Source organism: Macrobrachium rosenbergii, chromosome 2, assembly GCF_040412425.1.
Source record: "Macrobrachium rosenbergii isolate ZJJX-2024 chromosome 2, ASM4041242v1, whole genome shotgun sequence".
Classification (NCBI taxonomy): domain Eukaryota; kingdom Metazoa; phylum Arthropoda; class Malacostraca; order Decapoda; family Palaemonidae; genus Macrobrachium; species Macrobrachium rosenbergii.
This window is the reverse complement of record NC_089742.1, coordinates 93,234,104-93,256,603: the sequence shown is the minus strand read 5'-3', so window position 1 is coordinate 93,256,603 and position 22,500 is coordinate 93,234,104. Positions and strand designations below refer to the sequence as shown.

Here is a 22,500-nt window from a genome sequence, read left to right as displayed (position 1 = left end):
TATATATATATATATATATATATATATATATATATATATATATTGCTGCTAAAGTATTCACTTCTTGGCATCCCTTTATGATCAAACTCGGGGAAATAACACCCAGATCAGGAATCAGCCTTAAGATGCTTGCCTGTAAATTAAGTTTTTCCCATTAAATGAGTCAAGGTCAGTACTTTCCCTCACTAAGCCTCTGCAAAGCACTTAACTTAAGCTGCTTTTCCCAAGACACTAGTTCTCTGGCAGATCCCTCTTCTTCCCACACAGGATCAATGTTCCCAGGCTGAAACATGAAAATGCCCAAAGCAGGAATTAACAGGGATCATCCTCCTCAGCCAGGGCACCTGAATTGTTTGGGGCTATGAAAGCCAGTGAAAAAGCTATGTCTAGTAAGAGCTGACACCAGTGTCGGGAGGCAGAAGCAGCCAATAGACTGAGCCAGTGACATGCAAATGAGCATGACATCCAAGCTCTCACTTGATCTCTTTGTCAGGCCGATCACCTTAACATCCAAGTGCTACCTAAAGTGCCACGTGTAAAAGTCCTCCTTGTCTGAGAGCCACTTTATTCTGCAACAGAGGCTTTGCTAAAGGAATAAAAGTACTGTGCAGTGGAGAGTGCTCGGCCATTTATCTATTACTCTTACCTCATTTCCTGTTCCTTTTCCCCATGCATTTGTCAGTAATTTAACTGAACATATCCTGACGTTCCTCCTTGATCCTTCAGCACTCCCATATAATGATTAGACTATGTATCAGTTCACCCAGTGATCATATTCCTTCTCCAATCATTACAGAAGGGGTGTATGAACACTGTAGAACATCTGTATCCTTCTGTGCCCCTACATCCATCAATCAAGCCTCAAGCTGATTTTAATTATGTCTTATTATTAACTGATTGGCACTCTTAAATATGTCTATTTTAAATTTTAACCTGAAAGTGCCAAGAGCCTAGCATATACAGTTCCCTGTGATTTATTCTGAAAGCCTAACATATACAGTTCCCTGTGATTTATTCTTCAGATTTCTGTAAATACATGTAATTAATTCATACACAAAATTTCTCTCCTGACACCTTCCCTCATTGAATTCTCACTTAGATAAATCTTTTCTTGTATTAAGACATATTGGTCCCCAGTCAGAAGCACCCCCAACAAGGTAAGAATTGAAATTGCACCAACACTCATAACATCCCAGTGCAAGATTCCAGTGATTAGCTTAGTGAATCACTGCTACACTGGACTTGTGAATTTAGATGAGCCAATTAACATAAATCTCCATTTACATTTATGAGCATTACAGTTGGATTGAGGTTATACAGTATAAGTATTCATTTACACATTTGTTGTTTGTAAATTTGTGACTAGAAATTATAGATTTCAATTTTAGATTGCATGCTCACGAGCGCTGTGCGAGCTTGGGCGTTAGGAATTACATTAATTCGACTGAGGTAGGAGTGTTGCCAGTTAAGGTAGACTATTTAGGGACTATTCTACTTAATGTTGGCAATGTGCATGTTTTATCTAGCCAGGAAGTGAACAGTGTTAACTTGCGAGAAAAGTGCAAAATTTCTCTCCATTTGTATAGCAGAAATTTTCAATACTGCTTAATTAGGAAAGTTGTATCTGTCAACCTACGCTGTATATTTGGTGGTAGCCATGAGCTGGTGCGCGTGAGCCGCCCACAACAACCCTCTCACTGCCTGCTTTCACTTATATAAGAATTAACGTTCTAATTTTGAAATTCCTAGTCACTGCGAATTATCATTTTGTATTTTGAGTGTTAGTAACTTTGCATATGCTCGTGTATAAATTCATTTCAAGCTAACAGTCGTAGTACCTTGTAAACACAGAAAAGTTCATGCTTGTTTTGGCAGCAAGATTAGCAGATTCGCATACCAACATCTGCTTTCATTTGACTGGCTGCTCGCATAGTGATGTCTCCCTTACCTGTCATTTCCATGAACAGCCATTTTGTGTAAGCTGTCAGCTGTCATTAGCCATTCCAAGGTTTTAGCGTATCCCATTCTCACACACACGATCATCATACTTTTTTACAACGTCACTAATTCTTTAATAAGAATCCACTCTTGTAACAAGCATAATCAATCCTTGATGATACCTTCACTACATCTGAGATAAGACTTTAAACCTTTAAATTATGAGTAACATTACCAGCATGAACATTTTTATATTGTAATCATTATTATTTATATTTACAAATAATATTTGTATTTACTACTTGCTGAAACAAGACAACCCTAACTTACAAGTATAAGCACTTAATAACTGGAAGTCTGGTTTGCTATAAATAAACTACAGCATTCTTGCAAACCCATTCAAGCTTTTACTTCATTAAATACAGCATTCACACGCTTTTTACTTTAGTGGTACTGTACACATCCAAGCTCTTTGAATATTTTGTATCGAGAGCACATTTCTACTCGATTCCTGGAACGAGCCTGCACTCAACAGTGCCGTAAATTCAGTCACTGAACTTACTCCCCGCATGCATACCATTTTTGCAGTGTCTTGGCATTCTTCAGAACAAATTACTGTTCTTCTGAACAAATTGCCATTCTTTGGAAAAAACTGCCATTCTTCAGAACAAATTGCCATTCTTCGGAACAAAATTACCATTCTTTGGAACATGCCAGAAAAATTCTCTTGAACAACAAACCCATTCTTTGGAACTGAACTACTGCATTCAGCAAATAGCAACTGTCATTTGTACGTTACCTACAGAGCATTTTCCATGACACAAAAGTTTCGCACATTCCTCCTAACTTCAGCAGTGGTTCACTGCACAGCTGAGTGCCCGCAGATTCTGCACTTCTCGCTAAGTTTGCACCATGTTACCACGACCATCCATGCTGTGAGTATCACATATCTGGCCCTCCAGATCACAGCACCTTAACTACCACCACCAATAACTGTGTTCTGTAACACAAACTGCACCTGTGTCTCTTGGCACTGAGTGCCAACAGCATATCCTTCACCTTATCTGCATTTAGGTAACCCATTTGAGCCCTCAAGTGCTACCTACTTGCGCCAAGGAACGCCCCCAGTGCCACCCCTTTTATTAGGGAGCACTGCACAGCATTTATATGCCCTTGCCCGAATTACAGCAATTAGCATTAGGCCTAGTGCCATCCATTTCCACCCTGCGGATCCATCAATTAGTTCTCTGGAACGATTTCACCTTTAGTGCTAGTGCCAACCTACCAAGGGGACACTCCCATTACTGAGGAGCCTACCACAGTTACTATCTCATTTATGAATGGGGCCTCCCATTGGCTCACACCCTGGCATAACCACACCCTGCCAAAGCAGAGTGCCATTTCCATTCCATGCAATTGCTTGCACAGCTAACAATCTACCTACTTTACACCTTGATTGGAACCTTAGGCCCACAACAACCGCAGCCACATGTCTGCTGACAACTACAGAGCCTTCCTGGAAATTGGTAAGAGGCTGAACCTCAGGGGGGAGCAACTGAACACATGTGTCCAAGAACAGGTAGCTGTTGCTATGAAGGCGAGAGAAGAAGAAAAGAAGGCGAGAGAAGAAGAAAGAAAGGAGAAAGAAGCAACGGCAGTTTGAGCTAGCCATGGCCCAGGAGAAAAGAGCCCTCGCTGAACTGGAGAGACAGGAGAAAGAAGTAGAGGCACGGAAGCAAAGACAGTTCGAATTAGCCTTGGCCCAGGAGAAAAGAGCCCTTGCTGAATTAGAAAAATACGAAAGGGAAAACCAGCGCAATCATGAGCTAGTGCTTGAAGAGTCTCACTGGGAGAGTGCCATGGCACTCACCCAACACAGGACTGAGCATCCCACTCCACAACGGCGTCGGTGACCCTGGTAGTTGTGACGCCAGATAACCCACAATTAATCAATTAATCCCACTCCACAATCCACCATCAACAGTATAAACTCACTAATTCCAAAGTGGAATGATGCCGAACCTGAGGCCTGGCTCGAAAAAATGGAATGCATCTTCACAAATTTCGAGCCTACTGCAGCAGAAATCTCCTGATCCTTGGCAAACACATGGGAAGCAAGGGCCTAGTCGCTTTCTGCTCCTTAACCAGTGACGATCAGGGGGACCTGGAAGAAGTCAGGAAGGCCGTCATCTAGACCTACAAAATTACCCCTGAACGCTGGAGACAATGTTGGTGTCGCCAACCAAAGGAAGCGGGTCACTCTTGGAAAGATTGGGTCTATCATAAGACTCAAGCTGCTAAACTTTGGCTGGAAGCCCTTGACATCACAACATTTGAGGAATTTTTCGAGTGCATGCAGCTGGAAGATTTTTTCTACTACACCCTGAGTTCACTGGCTACCTACCTAAGCAAGCGATGTCCCACCACATTCAAGGAGTGCTGCCGCTTGGCAGACGATTGGGACACTTATCATCCTTCCACCAGTTCCCTGGATCAGAAGATTATTCCCCATGTCACACCTCATTGCAAGCCCAACCAAAGAATGGGTTCCTCTTCCAAAATTCCTGTCTGCACTCATTGCAAAAGGAAGGGGCACTTGGAATCCCAGTGCTGATCTAAGGGAGGAGTTGCTGCAATCCCAACCCCTGATCAACCCAAGCAACATCCTCAACTTCACCAGCTCCTCAAAAGGACTTAGATAAAATTTATTGCTCTACATGTAAAGTCTATGGACACTCCGTCCTCTGGGACAATTGCCCTAGCAAAGCAGCTGCACCTGCCATTGCCATGGCAGTTACCAATCCATCTTTATACCCTCCAGCCGAGGGTCCTATATTTATGGTGCCTCCTCAAGGTAGCTACCCCGCACGCCAGGTCAAAGCATCTGAAGACACTGGCGAGCAAATATCCCTGATACGAGAAGACAAGGTCCCTTATGGGACTAAAATTGAAAAACATAAACTCATCACCATTGAGAGTATTAATCAGGTAAAACTAATTCTCCCAACAGTTTGTTTGAGGGTCACCAGGCCCCACAGAACCAAGCTCTGCACACTTGCACTAGCAAATTATCTTCCTGGGGGCTATGACCTTCTGGGACAGGACACTCTGTCCCCACCTAACTCAAGACAACTCATGGGTTCTGACCCCCTTACAGTTCCCTCCAGGTACAAATAGTCCTCACAGACTTGCCTCAGAACCACTGACAGTAACCCCTGAGTGCCCTGAGTAGTTCCAGGCTCCATCTGTCTCCGTCAATAAGCCCTTACCAAATTTGAATCTTGTGCCTGACCCTGCATTAGTGCCAGTGCCAGAGCACACCGTAGATCTCCCGTCAGGAGATCCAAAACTTGCCTCAATTTCCCTGCCAGTGCCACTTCAGTGTCCTGAGCAGTGCCACGCTCCATCCATCCCGAACGTTAAGCCAATTTCAGATTTGATTCCTGTGCCTGGTCCTGCCTTAGTGTCAGTGCCAGAGCACACAGTAGGTCTCCCTTCAGGAGATCCCAGTCCGGCCCCCTCTGTTTGCCCGGCATGGCCCAGCTACCCCAGTGTCAGTAAGAGAGCCAACCCAAAGTTTACTAGGGTCCCTTCCGTATTCCCCTGACCTCAGTGGAAGCTCACCCCCTGGCGCAGCCTAGCAACCCATGCCTGAGTTGGTCATTGTTACCTGCGAACCTGGCACGCCCACAAAGACTACTTCTTCTCTTTCCCAGTCTTCCGAAAATGAGATTTTGATGAAAAATTCTTCCATATCTCAGCTGGTGGCAGAGCTTAAGGAACTGCAATGGCAGATTGTAGAAATTGTTGGCACTGCCCCTGCTTCAGTTGTTGCAGCAGCCGGAACAGGTTGCACTTCAGCGCCTCCCTTGGACTCGGGTTCACCAACTCCTCCTAAAAGGTTAAACCATCAACCTAAAAGAGGTTCAAGGAAGAAAGGCCAGAAGCATACAAAGTCCAGGGAGCCTACGAGAGACACCGAGCTCTCCTTGCACCCATGCCCCGCTGGCACAGTGCCCAACTTTGAGTACCTTGGCACTCAACTAGAGTCAGATGTCAGGTTACTCACTTTACTCTCACTCTTTGTAAATGTGTAACTTACTTTTCTCTTGTAACTATAATCCTTTGTAAATTAACTTTAAGCCTTGTAACCACTAACTGTTTACCTTGCCTAACACCCCTACTAAGCATCACACTCCGACCAATGCAGTGTTAACTGCCAGACCCTCTGGTACTCCAAGTCTTTAACCTTCCTTTCATGCAATTACTTACGTAACAAATTTTAACAACTCTCTAAAGGGAAAATTAATTGTTTATCACAGAGCCACTAAGCCCTGATGACACTACTGCCACACCTGGTGCAGTGCCACCACCTAAGCAAGGTGGCATGGCACTCACCGAGTAGCCACACGAATGTACAAAGGCTTTTTGACTTGTAGGAAATTGTACTTAATTTTAACTAAGTCGGGTCTCTACCCTAACCGGCAGAAATCCGTCCTAGCCTATATCCATGCAACATTGTCCCGTATTTGTAATACCTTAAGTATCACTACTGTATCATTTGCATAAGTGGCTTAACCACAAGTTAAATCCATTTTATAGTAAAAGTTACACAAAGTAGTATTAAACTTTGCAAGAGCTGCCTAAGTATTCATGCATGCCAACTCAACAGTTGTTCATTATTCAAAGCAGTCACCTTTATATAATGTTAATCTAAAGCGCTTTGCAAAGGCTCGAGGAGAAGGGCAGTAAACTGTAAGCATTTTGGGCTGATAATGTCTACTTGTAGGGGGAGCTGCTAGAAGTATTCACTTCTTTGCATCCCTTTATGCTCAAACTCGGGGAAATAGCACCCAGATCAGGGAGCGGCCTTAAGACACTTCCCTGTAAATTAAGTTTTGCCCATTAAATGAGTCAGGGTCAGTACTTTCCCTCACTAAGCCTCCACAAAGCGCTCAACTTAAGCTGTTTTTCCTAAGCCACTCGTTCTCTGGCAGATCCCTCTTCTTCCCACACAGGATCAATGTTCCCAAGCTGAAACATGAAAATGCTCAAAGCAGGAATTAACAGGGATCACCCTCCCCTCTACAGCCAGGGCACCTGAATTGTTTGGGGCTATGAAAGCCAGTGAGAGAGCTAGGTCTAGTAAGAGGTGAAACCAGTGTCGGGAGGCAGAAGCAGCCAACAGACTGAACCAGTGACATGCAACTAAGCGTGACCTCCTCTCGCTCAATCTATTTGTCAGGACTATCACCTTACCATCTGTGTGCTACCTGAAGTGCCACGTGTAGAAAGTCCCCCTCGTCTGAGAGCCACTTTTATTCTGCAACCAAGGAGTTTCGTTAACCCTTCAGGGACGGCATAATTTATCAATGTGCAGCACCCCAGACCGGGGAAACTTTGAGGTCGGCAAAATGAAAAAAAAATCACATCAATAGAAAGAGAATGGCACGTACATTCACCCTGTATAAATAAAAAAAATTCTAAAAAATTTTCCCTTCCTTCCACGAGTAGTTGAAAATTACTATTTACAACCCCTTGTGGGGCCTCATTTACAAGACAATCGTAAATTTTACCAACTTATATACGTTTTTTCTAATAAGTTTGTTGGATTTTGTACAATTATTATTACTACTCACACAATATCAAAGCAGATAAGAAATAAAAGCAGTAAAATTTTTTTTGCATATTTGTTGTAAAATATTCACGTAAATTTACGAGAGGGAAGATTCAGTAACTTTTTTTTTACTTTTACATGCTTTTTCTAATATTTCCTTGCAATTTTCTTTGTAAAATTACATTTACAACCGACATACTATTGTAAAAGACAAAAACAAGAAACAACAGCAACCCCTTCGTATATTTACAAGCAAATTTACAAAAAGACTCGTGAGAGAGAGAGAGAGATGCAGTACCTTCTCCCTTGAAGTCACAAGCATTACTGATACTGGCCTAACTCTCACGTCTGTATAAAAATTGTCATTAGTGAATTTATAGCATATAGAAGTATTGGAACCTTTGTTTCGAATCATTATTACCATAACAGTGGTGCGTAATTCTGCTTCACACTGAGGCGCAATCCATTCACCTCCCCAAACCTGTTTTACTTCACATTGAAGCTCAATCCGTCCACTAAGGGTTGAAGGAGTAAAGGTACTGTTTGGTGGAGAGTGTTCAGCTATTTATCTATTACTCTTAGCACATTTCCTTTTCCTTTTCCCCTTGCATTCTGCTAGAGCCTGAAATTTGTCGGTAATTTAACTGAACATATCCTGATATTCCACCTTGAGCCTTCAGCACTCCCATAGACTGTATGTTGGTTCACCCAGTGATTGTGTTCCTTCTCCATACATTACAGAAGGGGTGTAGGAATGCTGCAGAACATCTGTATCCTTCTGTGTCTCTACATCCATCAACCAGGCCTCAAGCTCATTTTAATTGTCTCATTATTAGCTGAAAGTGCCAAGAGCATAGCGTATACGGCTCCCTGTAATTTATTCTTCTGATTTCTGTAAATACATGTAATTAACTCAGACCTGGAATTTCACTCATGAGACCTTCCCTTATTGAATTCTCACTTAGATAAATCTTTTCTTGTATAACGACGTATTGGTTCCCCGGTCAGAAGCAACCCCAACAAGATAAGAATTGCAACTGCACCAATACTCATAAGAATATATATATATATATATATATATATATATATATATATATATATATATATATATATATATATATATATATATATATAATATATATATGTAATATATATAAAATAAATAAACAAAAATAAATAAATAAATAAAAATATTTATATATATAATACATACACACACACACACACATATATATATATATATATATATATATATATATATATATATATATATATATATATATATATATATATATATGTATGTATGTAAGTATTTGTATATTTGTATGTATATATATATATATATATATATATATATATATATAAATATATATATTATATATTTATGTTGTCTTGGCCTAACAGTCAAATGAAAGGTGGTTTAATTCCTAAAATAATTTATTTCCTAGCTGCTTGATTTAGAGAGAAAAGTAAATCATCGACAATATACATATATCGATATGAGTCAGAAATATATATATATATACTGTACATATATATATATATATATATATATATATATATATATATATATATATATATATATATATATATATATATATATACACATATATATATATATATATATAATTATTTCTGACTCATATCGGGATATATGTATATTGTCAAGGATTTACTTTCCTCCCTCGTCAGGCAGCTAGAAATAAATTATTTTGGGCATTAAAACCACCTTTCATTTGACTGTTAGGCCAAGACAACATGGTGGGCAAAGTCGGCCAACACGTATTTTGAATTAAGAAGGACAGTTAGCGCCTTGTTTTGAACTCATGTAGAGGAAAGTCACACCTCAGCTGACCTGGGGTAGCACAATAGCAACCCCCACCCCCATCACGCGATATGTAGGAGTGGCCAGTCCGTTAGGGATGGAGGCGAATCCAGGCTGTGAGGTAGAGAGGAACTTAACCTCTAAGTAACCATAAGACTCAATTTTCTCCACTCTTTTGCTGGCTGTATGACCTTTGCAGATCGACCTAGGCCTACAATCCAAAGCAAAACAATCTGGAAGGAGAGCCTGGCCTTTCTCACACCCACACACTCCACGCACAACCAGCAACCAATACACACAAGCATTTTTTCCCTATTCCACTGGTGACGACTAACCACGTTGATCGGCCAAGCCTTAAATGTTCAGCACAAAGCATCTACAGGCCCGAGGTATGTCAACTGCAATTAGTCAATAAGCCAGCTCCTTTCTCTCCATGAATTCTTTTTTTTTTTTTCATTTCTCCAAATCTCAATTTTTATTCTCCTAAAATGCAGCCCCTTTGTTAAGTCAACCTACTCACCAAGCAGCCCGTGAATCGCCCCATGACTTGCTTTGAAACCAACCTAATTTAATTCAGTGATTAGTACTCAAATATTCCCTCCATAGTGCAAATTAAGGGCCAATTAATATAAGTAACTCAAGTGATCAATTCCTCCATAGTGCATAGATTCATGTGAGAGAAATTATCTGTGCTAAATCGCTAACCCTGGCTTTTTTTCCAGGAGTTCAACCACGCTCTGCTCAGTCGAACCTCTGCCCTTGTGAATCAAATCCGTAAAGAATACTGCCATCTCTGAAACCAAGGAAGTCGGGATAGCATTTCCCCAGTTGCACACAAAGCCAATTACGGAAATTATTACAGGCCTCATCACGCTTTCCAATTTGAGACATGCCATTTACGTCACCGTAATTTTCATTTTCATTAAGTTCGATTACCTGCTGGATACTCAGTTCCAGCCTCATTTAATTGCTTCATGTGTAAATGAATTCATTGTAATGTAACAATTGACTCATTCCTATGGCGACCTTCTATTCTTTTATCAAACTGGTACAATAAGGTAAGTTCCTCACGTTCACCTTTATTTTGTTTACAGCTTGGTGTTCTCTTTTGGCCCCTCCGGTAGTAATTTAATATAAACCTCCCTTTCATCCCTCCAAAGAGACTCAATCTGTAAATACACACACACATATACATATATATACAGTTTATATATATATATATATATATATATATAAATATATAAATATATCTCATATACAAAGGAAAAACTGGAACACTAGGTGTAGATCCTGACTGGTTCCGGTCTTATTTCTAGACCATTAATGAAGAAATTCAATATATATATATATATATATATATATATATATATATATATATATATATATATATATATATATATATATATATATATATATATATATATGTGTGTGTGTGTGTGTGTGTGTGTGTGTGTGTGTGTTGCAACAAATCACTGGAGACATGTGATGGTCACTTGTACCTGAACTCTGATGAGGTGTGGAAATACACGAAAGCACTTAGTTCATGTCATTTCCTTTCACCTTCCTCCTGGCTGATGCATAAATATATATATATATATATATATATATATATATATATATATATATATATATATATATATATATATATATATATATGTATATGTAATATCAGAGAAGCTGTCTTCTAGCATTTAATGACCAACATTACTATATTCATCAAGCTATCAGCCACATAGAGAAGTACTGAATAACAAAATTTTGAATGAACCTCAGTACCTGAATTGCCGGTGCAGCAGAAAGTGCCTCCGAAAAGCAGATCATGCACATATCATCAGCATCCTGTTTGAGGGAGGGTATGTTAGAACAACCATGAAGACAGGGCAAGCAGGAACTTTCACCCTTTAAACCACCACATAAATGGCCACAATCATGACTTCGAGTACAGGCTTCCCTACTGTATTCCTGTAAAGATAAAAAAAATATGTAATAAACTTTATATCAAAGAACGTTTAAACTTATAACTACACTTAATTTATACCTATATATGATTAAGCCTACATTAGAGGAAAACTGTTGCCCATATGATTGTTCGCTGAGATTTTCCATTAAAAAGATTTATTGATGAATGTTCAAAAACATGACAATCTGCAGCAAGTAGACTATATGTACTTTATTTTCAAATCTACATTTGGTATAAAATGTGGACCTCTTACTCAATTTACACAATTACTTATTGGCTATAACTTAAAAATATAATCAAAATCAAATAATTCTGACAATAATACATGGTACATTTGTCAAAGACCTAATGCAGAGAGCACACCTTTTAACATAATATAAAGTCAGGTAGGAAGGGAACTATATTATCCTTATTATGTTACAAGAGAATACTCTTCAATGAAACCTACAAAATTAACCAAAGTTTAATCATTAAAAACACAGCCATTCAATATAAACTCAAATCTTTTTTCTCCAGGTTTCAGCTTTTACCATGAACTAAGTAATCTGCTTTCATCAGTTACTACAAATACCAACCTAATGCAGAAAGAAAACTGCCAAATTGGACTCTGGATCAAAACCAACACCATACTTTGAATTATTTACATGTAAAAAAGATGAGGAAAAATAAGATAAGTTAAGTTATCAGACATAACTTTTACTTTTAAATGAGAACTGTATGCATATCATTCAACTAACCAAAATACTCCCATTCTCCTCTATTTACTTTCCCTCCATTTTCAGAGTAAGTTGCACAGAAAAATTGGCAGCGGAAGTACAATACACTACACTACAGGATGGGTCTAGGTACAGGTACAGCGGGTGCAGGACGACTTATCACCGCCGACTCACCACTGCCAACTCAGCGCCAGAACAACTCAACTCCCTCCAGGACAACTCACCACCGGCCAACTCAACGAATTTTTCGTTGATTTTTTAAAAACAAATAAAATTAATTTATTAATGATAATTTTATAACAGCTTTTTAAACCCGAATAAAAGTAATTTATTAAGGATTCATTTTTAATACATGACTTAAATTCTAATTTAAAAATGTACTGAAAATTGTATGCAATTCCTCTTAAATACTCGGTGAAAGATCGTTGTGAAAATGAAGACACAATCTGCAAAATTCTGTCATCTACCTTCACATACTTCTTCAATTTAGGGGGAGGGGGTGATCTCCAATCAACTGCTCGAAAAATGTATCTCAGCTTTGCACCCTCTGCAGCCCTGTAATGAATCTCCACATTATATTATGGGGTGCTCCATCCCCAGCTCTGTTTGCAGTCTTCTATTTGCTGCTTCAGCAGGGTTATTTGTCCGATCTTCCTAGTGCAACGTTCTCTCGTAAAAATTCCACATTTGGGGGGGGGAAGAAAGGAGTTTTTCTACTGGTCCCATGTCGATTTGGTCTTCCAATATAGTTCTCTTCGAACCAATTCAATAATGCTGCAAGTTCTTCAGGTATGTCCTTAGAGAATGCATCAATATAAGTATCAATATCTAGAAGAGGAACAAATGCTAAAATTACTATCATCTTGGCTTTCAGTGCAAAGCTGGCATCGCATCGTTGTTGTACATAGATGTAAAAGCCGTGGTAGTTATCTTTTTGTGCATATTTTGTGATAAATGGAAAAAACATCTTTTTATTTCAATGTCTCGAAATACTTCTTTCATGGCTGTAAAGGCTGCCTGCTCAAAGTTGCAAATAATAGATGGTGGGTTTAGCGCAGGCTCGACATTTTGAGCATTTCAAACATCTTTGCATAAGTTGATCGCTGTTTGTTTGCCAAAAGAGCACAGATAATCGGAATAACTCCATCAAATTTCTTTGCAAGAATAGTGTACACCTGCAAAAATAATCTTGGTGCTATTTTAGAAGTTCCTTCGGCATACCAAGTATCAGATGAATGTAAAGGCTGCAGCCAACTTTCTCTTCCAAAAAGCAACATTCTGTGTATCTGGAATCACTATCGCCAATCAAGAAATTTTCTTCTCTTCCTTCTCCTGGAATATCGATTTTGTACTTGTGCGGCAACTCTAACTCTTGAAGATGTACAGGATTCGGAAGGGGAGGGCTTACGGCTTCCCTTTTGGGTTTAATCGTTTTCCTCATGGTTGAAGCACCTGGCAATGATCCCAGTATAACCTGAGATACATTTGTTAATAGTACTTCACTTATTACTGCACTTGGCTTCAACAGTGTCTTCAGCACGACGTTTCAAGGCTGTGTGCACTTCACTTACTTCTACAATGGCTGCTGACAAATTGTGGGAATGCTTGTTTACCTCCTTGCTAACTGCTCAAAATTTCATATGAATCCTTGCTTTGCACTCAGAGCCTTGGTCACAATACCAAAGTTTTTTACTGTTGTCTCTTTTACTAAACTTATCAAATATAAATAAATGGACTTGGCGTGCACATTTTTTTCTTCCTCTTTAACTAAGAATTTGATCTATCTCCATTTTGGGTGTGATGAAAACTAATTTTTTTCACAAAACCAGCTTTCAACATTTCCACATCTCAAAGCCAATCTAAGAGATAAGCGCACTATAACAACAAACACCTTGATGGAGCTATGAATTCTCTGTATATCGAGAATTCCTGCTACGAATCACTTGAAACAATCTAAAATACTTTTGACAAAAGTATTTAGATTGTTTCAAGTGATTTTTGACAAAAGAGGTTGACAAGTTGACGAGCAAACCATTGTTCTGAAATGTTCATTAGCCCTGACTTGGCTTGTGGTGAGTTGTCCTGGCACTGAGTTGTCCTGACGTTGAGTTCTTCTGGTGCTGAGTTGGCCGGTGGCAAGTCGGCGATGGTGAGTCAGCAGTGTTGAGTTGGTGGCATTGAGTTGCCCCTTTCTGAGGTACAACTATGCTCTTAAGTGATACGACACGATTGCATAGGATTTTGTTCAAAATTCACAAACTGGCAACCTAACATGCGCCATATTTTTCTTATTTCAATACGAAAACGCAATTACTTCAAACAATAAGGGTACAGTATTGTATGTTTCATAGAGTGAAATCTGGCATATATTTAAAAACTCAGAAAAATCATGTGTAGCCAAAATTTGGGAAAACAGTTACGAAACATTTTCCAAACTTTCGTTCACTCATCACCAATGTGTTCAACACAAAAATGTCATCAAAACTCAGTTCAAATGTTAAAATAATAAAAAAGGAAAAAATTTTTATAACAATATTGCTTGCAATGCAACCATAAATTTTGAAATAGTCCTATTTGATTGTTTCTATGCCACAAAGCTGAAAAAATTTAAATAAGTAAATACGAAAGTGTTACTCTGGCTAGAAGGCCTCCACTGACATCAACGGGTGGGCGGAGCCTGTGTGACGCAACCATTAGAGTGGCAGCAACATGAACCACCTGGTGTAACATAGGTCTACAGTGAGTAGCAACAATGAAATTATCTTGAAACCATTTATTTTATATTTGTTAGAGGAATATTTGGATATGCATAAAAATAAAATTATTTATCTTACATTTGTTAACCGCTTCAAAAATTATGCTTACTAGCAACTATTCGCCTATGCAATTACTTTTGTTAAAGCCAAAATTTTGTTCCTAGACCTAGGTTGTTAGATTTCTTTACTTACTATAAATACATTACACTTAGCATTCATATCTCTATATTAACAATTCTGGTCACAAAGCATATGAAGTTATCTACACATTCTTACACTACAAGTTACCTTATGAATGAATAAATTATACACCATATGTGAGCAGAAGGACTTTTAAGAAAATAATATTTTAAGCCAGTTATTTATATTTAAGCCAGTTAAATAACAAGTATTCCATAGGCCTTGATATTAACATTAATAGATATTTCGATTAATAGCCATCTTCTCCATATAATTAAAATCATCATCATCTTTTATTCTTCAAAGAACAGGTAATCTCTACAAAAAAATTCTTTAGTGCCAGAGATTACAACTCAGAGGGCTTAGATTAATTTTTTAGGCCTATAAATCACTTCACAATATACAGAGCTTGAACACAGCATAAAACTTCAACATTCAAAGAAAACTTGTTGAAATTCATATTCCTACTTTGAAATATTTTTTGTTATGACTGTTGAGCTTATTAGGTCTACTGTTATAATGCTGCAGAAGTAGTTATTTTGACCAGTCCGAGGTTCATGTTAAGCGAGCTGTCATTGAGGGCAATGTTAACCATATCACACCATGCTTTGAGCTAAGCAACATAAGAAAAAAAGTTCAAATCACACAGATTATGAATTATACCAATGCATAACAGGGTTCATGTTGCTGCCACTCTAATGGTTGTGTCACGCAGGCTACACCCACCCGTTGATATCGGTGGATGCCTTCTAGTTGTAATGAGAATGATTGGATAAGAATAACTGTTTGGGCGTTTGTGTACTGCGGTGGCGTTGTGTTAGTTGTGGTTAAATTCCAGTGGTTTTTTGAAGTTGAGGGCAATCGTGTAGCCCATGTGTTTCGTGTTGCAGGTGCAGAGATTGTAAGTTCATTGGTGCATTTTTTGCGGGGTTTTGTGTGATTGTTATGTAAGGATGATGATTGAGATGGTTTTATTTTTGTAAATTAATTGAGAAAACCTGGTACATGACTCATTTATCCTTGCATGGGGGCTAAGCCACTTTTGTAGTTTGTGGGTTGATCGTGCAGTCTGTCAGCACAACAAAAATACAGTGACATCTGTCGGGGAAATTCCCGACATTTTAGTGGTCCTTCGAACTGGATCAACCCAAGTGCTAGTCCCCATGGGAATTGGGCAAGGCATGATATTCAGAGTTTTGGTGGCAGGGCACTCACAGCTGCCAGCCCATTTGCCCAAGAATGAGGGTGTAGAAATTGACATTTATCGTAGGCCCAGAAGCCTGATAGCTAGCCTAGAATCTAGCGAGCTTCCCTTCTAGAACAGGAGGTATAATTTGGCTGTTCTGTACCTCGGGGAAATGATTTAGCTAAGGAATCTGCAGATACCGTGTGGGATAGACTCAAGGTGTTCATTGAAAGAGTCAGGTCGATCACTACAACTGTGGCCATCTGTAACGCAGAAGAACGGCTGTATAGCGAAATGAACCGTTTTCGTATCAATCCATCCGAGTATAACGCCTGGGTAAAGACTCTGAACACAAGAATCTGCTGGTATTGCACATGTAGAAAACATTATGGCTTACACCACATTCCCATGAACCCCGTAGGTTATCGAGCCAGAAGAATGTCTGACCAAGTGCACTTTGATACTCATGTCAGAGGCATATTCTTGAATCGAATAATGGGACTCATCTGAGGCGAGTGAGTATGCCAGAGTTAACTAGGACAGGGGGCTGTGTATTGCTTTTAACTGTTTGGTAAGAGTAACATAACGTAACTTGGGCTGGCGTCATTTCCTTCTAACCCATTTGAGTTGTTTGCCAAGTACACTCCTTTTTTCATCTACAGATTAAGTTAATGTAAATAAGTAGTCACCCTCCCACACATTCACAAAATGGCGGCCAGCAACGAAGCCCAAATAGAAGCCATCTTGGGCCTCCTAGATGACAATCTGGTACGTGCTCAAGGGATACTCCTCGAGTTACATCATGTCACTGTGTATCAGAACTTGTTGAACAGAATTCAAGCTGACGAACAGCAGTTGAGAACTTTGTATATATCTAGCACGAGCAAATTAGAAACATTAACGCATAATCGTGTGCGGTAGTGGGAGTGACCACGCTACTTACGAGTCAAATTGAGACTCTTACACCCGCAAACCAACCCACAACCCGATTGCCTAAATTGAAGGAATTGCCTCTGCCCACGTTCAAGGGAGAGAAGAGCGAGTTCAGTAACTTCCAAGAATTATTTGACGTACATGTCCATAACTGCACAGACATTGGACGACGTGGCGAAGCTCACGTGTATTGGGATCCCTGTAAGGCAAGCCACTTAGAGTGGTGCAATCTCTAAGTGTAATGGCGGGAAATTACGAAGTAGCGCGGGAGTTACAGAAAAAATATTATAGGAACGACCATCAGACCTTGGTAATCTTGCATTGGCAATTAGCTGATCCTTTGTGCCGAAATGTAACTGTAAGGAATTAAAAGGCTTCCGTACTGAACTGACCGTACTGATCGAGCAAATCAAGAGACTGAGTGGGTCTGCATTAGACCAAGGAATGCTACCGAGTCTAATTTGTCAAAAATTGTCTCAGGGGCGAGTTCATCAGAAAGTCGTTGCGTATTTGCAAAAGTGTGATCTAAATGAATAGTTCATTGCACTTGATTTCCTTATTCGTGGCTCGGAAGACAATACCCTTCAGAGGGGGGAAAGTCTACATAACGAAGGTCAGAATACCGTGTTAGACTCAAATGCTTCACATAACAAAGCATGTCCATTTTTTAATGGAAATCATTCACCCTTTAATTGTACCAAATATCCTAATGGCGCCACGAAGAAACGACAACTAGTCATATTGCAATGTTGTTTTAATTGTTTCACTAAAGGCCATAGCAGTAAGACTTGTAGCAGTAAAGTAAATTGTAAATTGTGTAATGCCAGACACCATAGTCTCATCTGTGAAGGTCGAAGTAGTGATACGAGACACGGCACGAGTTCGTCCAACCAACCTACCACCAGATGGTTGCCACCTCATTATGTACTGTATTGTCACAACCAGTAACTAATTGAGGGCAAGAATGCCCAGGGAATAGAGCTAACGTAAATTCGAGACACCCAGTCAAATCAAAGGCTTCCGGAGCTATTCCAATGCACCAGCCACAAGGTGATTCTAGTTTCCCTTCTACGGGGTTGTGTGCCAAGACAGAGGATAGTAGGGGCTCTGTGGGTTCAGTGTCGTAGGTCCACTGCTTTAACTGTAACAGGCAGGATCACACCAAAAAATGTTGCAAGGTGAGAAATTGTGGTGTCTGCAAGACTTCACAGCACAGTTGGCAGTTTTGTCCGGTTCTTAAACGGGGTGAATTTAGAAGTACGCCTCAGAGTTCTGGCATTTCTAATAGAAGACCTCCTCGAGTGGGTTTTTCAAGAGTATCTATGGACCAGCAGAATTTCTGGAGGGCAGAACAGCAAAAGGGGAAAGGGTGATGGGTGTTTTCTGTGATATAGGCCTTCTGGCTGAGCCCTTGGAGCTGAAGCCAATTGTGAAAGGTTTTGTGTGTGCTGTCGATGTCTCGGTATTTATTGATACTGGTGCGTCTATTAATCTGATGAATTATGGTTTATATCAATCGATGTTCTCTGCTCACTGTTTGAGGCCTACTGAAGAGAAACAGTGTGTGAAGTTCAAGCAAATAGGTTGAGTGTTTTGGGTTGTGCAGACATTTGTTTGTCATTGGGAAGTAAAGTTTTTATAGAGCCATTTTTGGTTTATGAGGGGCTGCTTTGGGGAATGCATTGTTATTGGGTCATCCGGTGTTCCGGCAAAACAGAATCTCCGTTCACATGGGGGTAAGCAGTATGACTGTTGGGGTACCCGGGGTTTTGGTCCCATACAAGGAAATTGATGAGATTAAAGGGGATGATGATGAGGGATCGGGTGTTGATAACAGTGTATGGGCTGATACTGAATATGTTTCTGAGGGGAAGAAGTGTTATATAGGTATTTCATCAGAAGATGTGGTTTTGGGCCCAGGTATGGTTGCTCTGGTGAAAGTCCGAGTGAAAGACGAGAAAATTCCCAGACCGGTTTGTGTGAGTGAGGGTAGTGAGAAGCTCAGGGGCATGGTGAGTACAGTTTCTATAAGCAATGTGTCCAATACAGGGGTTACTTGGGTAGTGTTACTAAACTGTAATGATTCAGTTTGGAGATATCAGAAGGATACATATGTGGTAGATTTTGAAGAGTGGGTTGATGAAAATAATTCGGTTGCTATTGTAGAGGACAACAATGAATTTCCAGAGGCAGAATTACACGTCAGGAGACAGGTTTTTAGATATCATTTAGCTAATCCTGATTATAAGAGTATATGGAGGGGGTGGAAGATATTCTGGCTGAGTTTGCAGATGCTGTTGCTCTTAAAGGGGATAAGTTGGGGCTAACTGATGTGTTAGAACACAAGGTTCATTTAGAGGATGAGACTAAGCCTATTTTTCTCCCTTCATTTAGGATTCCTTTTAAGATTAGGGAACAGGTAGAGCAAGAGGTCAATAAGTGGGAAGAGGAAAGTAAAATTAGGCCCAGTTCCTCACCTTTTAATTTTCTATTGTTAGCGGTGCCTAAGAGGGATGGCTCAGTATATGTTTGTGTGGATTTTCATAAGTTGAATGATAAGTCGATCCCGGACCACTATCCTGTGGCGTGTTTGCTGGATTTGTTTGTGGAAATTGGGGGTAAAAATATTTACTCTGCAACTGATCTAATGCAGGGGTTTTTGCAGTTTCCTCTTAGTGAGGAGAGTCGCAAGTATACTGCTTTTTCTTTACCAAAGGGACATTATGAGTTAACGCGGATGCCGTTTGGTTTGTCGGGTAGCCCTATGACTTTTATGAGATTAGCAAATACAGTTCTGCATGGATTATTAGGGAAGTGCATTTACATTTATATGGATATCTTGATTGCCACTGATTCTGTAGAGAAACATTTACAGGTACTTACAGAGGTTCTTAGGAGGCTTAGGTTAGCAGGTTTGAAAATTACATTAGCCAAGTGTGATTTCTTGAAGAAGCAGATAGTATATTTGGGTCATGTTATTTCTAAGGAAGGTGTCAGGATAAATGGGGGCAAGGTTAGGGCGATCATGGACTTTCCTAATCCTAAAAATAAGAGGCAGATTTAGTTCTTTCTTGGGCATGGGGGGATTTTTCCATAGGTTTGCGAAAGGTTTTTCCACCCTGTCGTCTCCTTTGACAGACGTGTTGAGGGATCACAAGCAGTTTGTGTTGGCTAAGGGGAAACAGCTGGCCTTTCAAAAAATTATAGAGGCTTTAATGAGTCCCCCGGTGCTGACGTTTCCAGATTTCGAGCAACCTTTCACGCTGGTGACAGATGCCAGTCACAATGGCATAGGAGCTTGCCTTATGCAGAAATTTGAGGGTAAATTGCATCCTATTGCATTCTACAGCAGGAAGTTTAAGTCGCAAGGGAGTAATGAGATGTCTGTGCACAACCGACAAGGAAGCGTTTGCGGTAATGTCTAATTTGGTTCATTTTGAGATGTTATTGTTGGGGAACAAAGCTGAGGTTCTTACAGATCATAAGTCGTTGCTGGATCTTTTTAATAGGCCAGATCTTTCTCCTAAGAGAGCTAGGTGGTTTTTGACAATTAGGGATTTGACGCCAAGCTTAGGTATATAGAAAGCAGACATAATGTCGTAGCTGATGCCATTAGTAGGAGTTTTTACAGTTCGGATGGTTCTTGTGTTTGTTATGTGTCCGGTGATTGCATAGGCTGGGATATTAGTTTAGTGGAGGCTAAACAGGATGAGGGTGAAATTTTGGCAGACGCAAAGGCGTTTCTTCGAGGGGGAATAGGTTAGAAAGCTTATAGGTTGCCTTTTGCAGGTCTAGAGTTAGAGGGTAATTTGTTGGTTAGGAAAATTAAGTATAAGCTGTGGAGTAGTGAGGATAAAGGAGATACAACACAGATAGTTGTCCCAAAGAGCCTAGTACATACGGTTTTGGATATTGTTCATTGTAGGTTAGGTAGTCCACATCTGGGTATTGAGAAGACATATCACAATGTACGGGGGAAGTTTTTTTGGAAGAACATCCTTGCATCAGTGGAGGATTTTGTGAGGGGATGTTCAGTGTGCAGTACATGCAAGCCAGCAAGGGTTACTTCATATAAATTGGGTTCGTTTCCTATCCTCAGTAGGCCTTTCCAACGCATCCATATGGATGTTCTTTCCAATTTCTGAGAGTCTAGTTATGGCCACAGACATTTGTTGGCTATTGTGGATGAATCAACTAGGTTTGTGGAGATTTTCTCTTTGAAGCATAAGGCAGCAGAGGAGGTAGCAGTTGCAGTTTTCAGGGGGTATGTTTTTCGTTATGGGATTCCTTAGATACTTATTACAGATAATGGGAGAGAATTTGTGAATAAGACGTTACAAGTCTCTTGCGGAGGTTATGGGAATTTGGAAAGTAACTATTATTCCGTATAGACCAGAAGCCCATGGGTTATATGAACGGGTCAATAGCAAGGTACCTGAGGCTCTCAGAATCACTGTAAGGGTTAATGATGTGAACTGGGATCGGTATGTCGCAAAGGTCCCGCATAGTATTAATACTATGGTTAGCAATACTATTGCGACGTCTCCTGTTGAGGCGGTGTTTCGTTATCCAGCATGAGGCACATTCGATTTCTTATCTATTCCATCTCCTCATGATGATACAGTTACATCGTTGGTCTCTACTGCTAAGGAGAGATATGCGCGCCTTGCTAGGAATCTTGAGTTGAAGACGCAGGAAATGGTTGACAGGAGCAATTCTAAGTCAGATAATATTAAAGTTCCTATGGGTGATAGGGTTTTTGTGAAATAAATGTAAAAAATCAGTTGAATTACAAATTAGGGCCTAAGTTTGAGGGTCCATTTCAGGTTATGGAAATAAAAAAAGGGAACAGGTTTGTTGTTCAAGATGAAAAAATGGGGTTGTCCAGGTTGACACATATCTGAGATCAAGAGGACAGCTTAAAGGGGAATTTATGGGTTATTTTCTTTTTTTTTTCCTTCCTTTTCTTATGCACTTTTATTCTCTTTTCATTTTATTTGATGGTTTCCTGGGTACGTGATTTGGGGGGTTTTTAACATGGGAGGACGCTTGTCCGTAGAGTTTTATAGATTTTGTTTGTCTAATTTCAGCCTTTTGTTGTTTTTCCCTGTATGCAAGTGTGGCGGTTCAGCGTAATTAGTGGTTGGAATTTTGGCAATGCCGAGATCATCTATGTTAAATGAGGCGCATGGAGACCATGGAGTTCTGTGGGCATATTAGAGGTGTATGGTAAACTTTATAATATTGTTGTATCAACCCATTGGTGGGTTCTGTGATTACAGTTGTAGTCCTATTTTTTTTTTTTTTTTTTGGTTCGTTTCAGGGTCTAGTTATTTATAGTTATCTTTTCTTGTTTTTTTTGGACACTGAAATTCTGTTTGCTCATGGC

General features: G+C 39.8%; 1 protein-coding gene across 1 annotated transcript in view; it reads right to left on the bottom strand.

Moving 5' to 3' along the window:
* The window catches only part of hiw (highwire), a 1,788,684-nt gene that overhangs the window by 74,553 nt on the left and 1,691,631 nt on the right, over positions 1-22,500 (bottom strand). Inside the window, 1 exon segment of the mRNA XM_067112237.1 lies at positions 11,157-11,342. Within this exon segment, the coding sequence (XP_066968338.1) occupies positions 11,157-11,342 (186 nt within the window).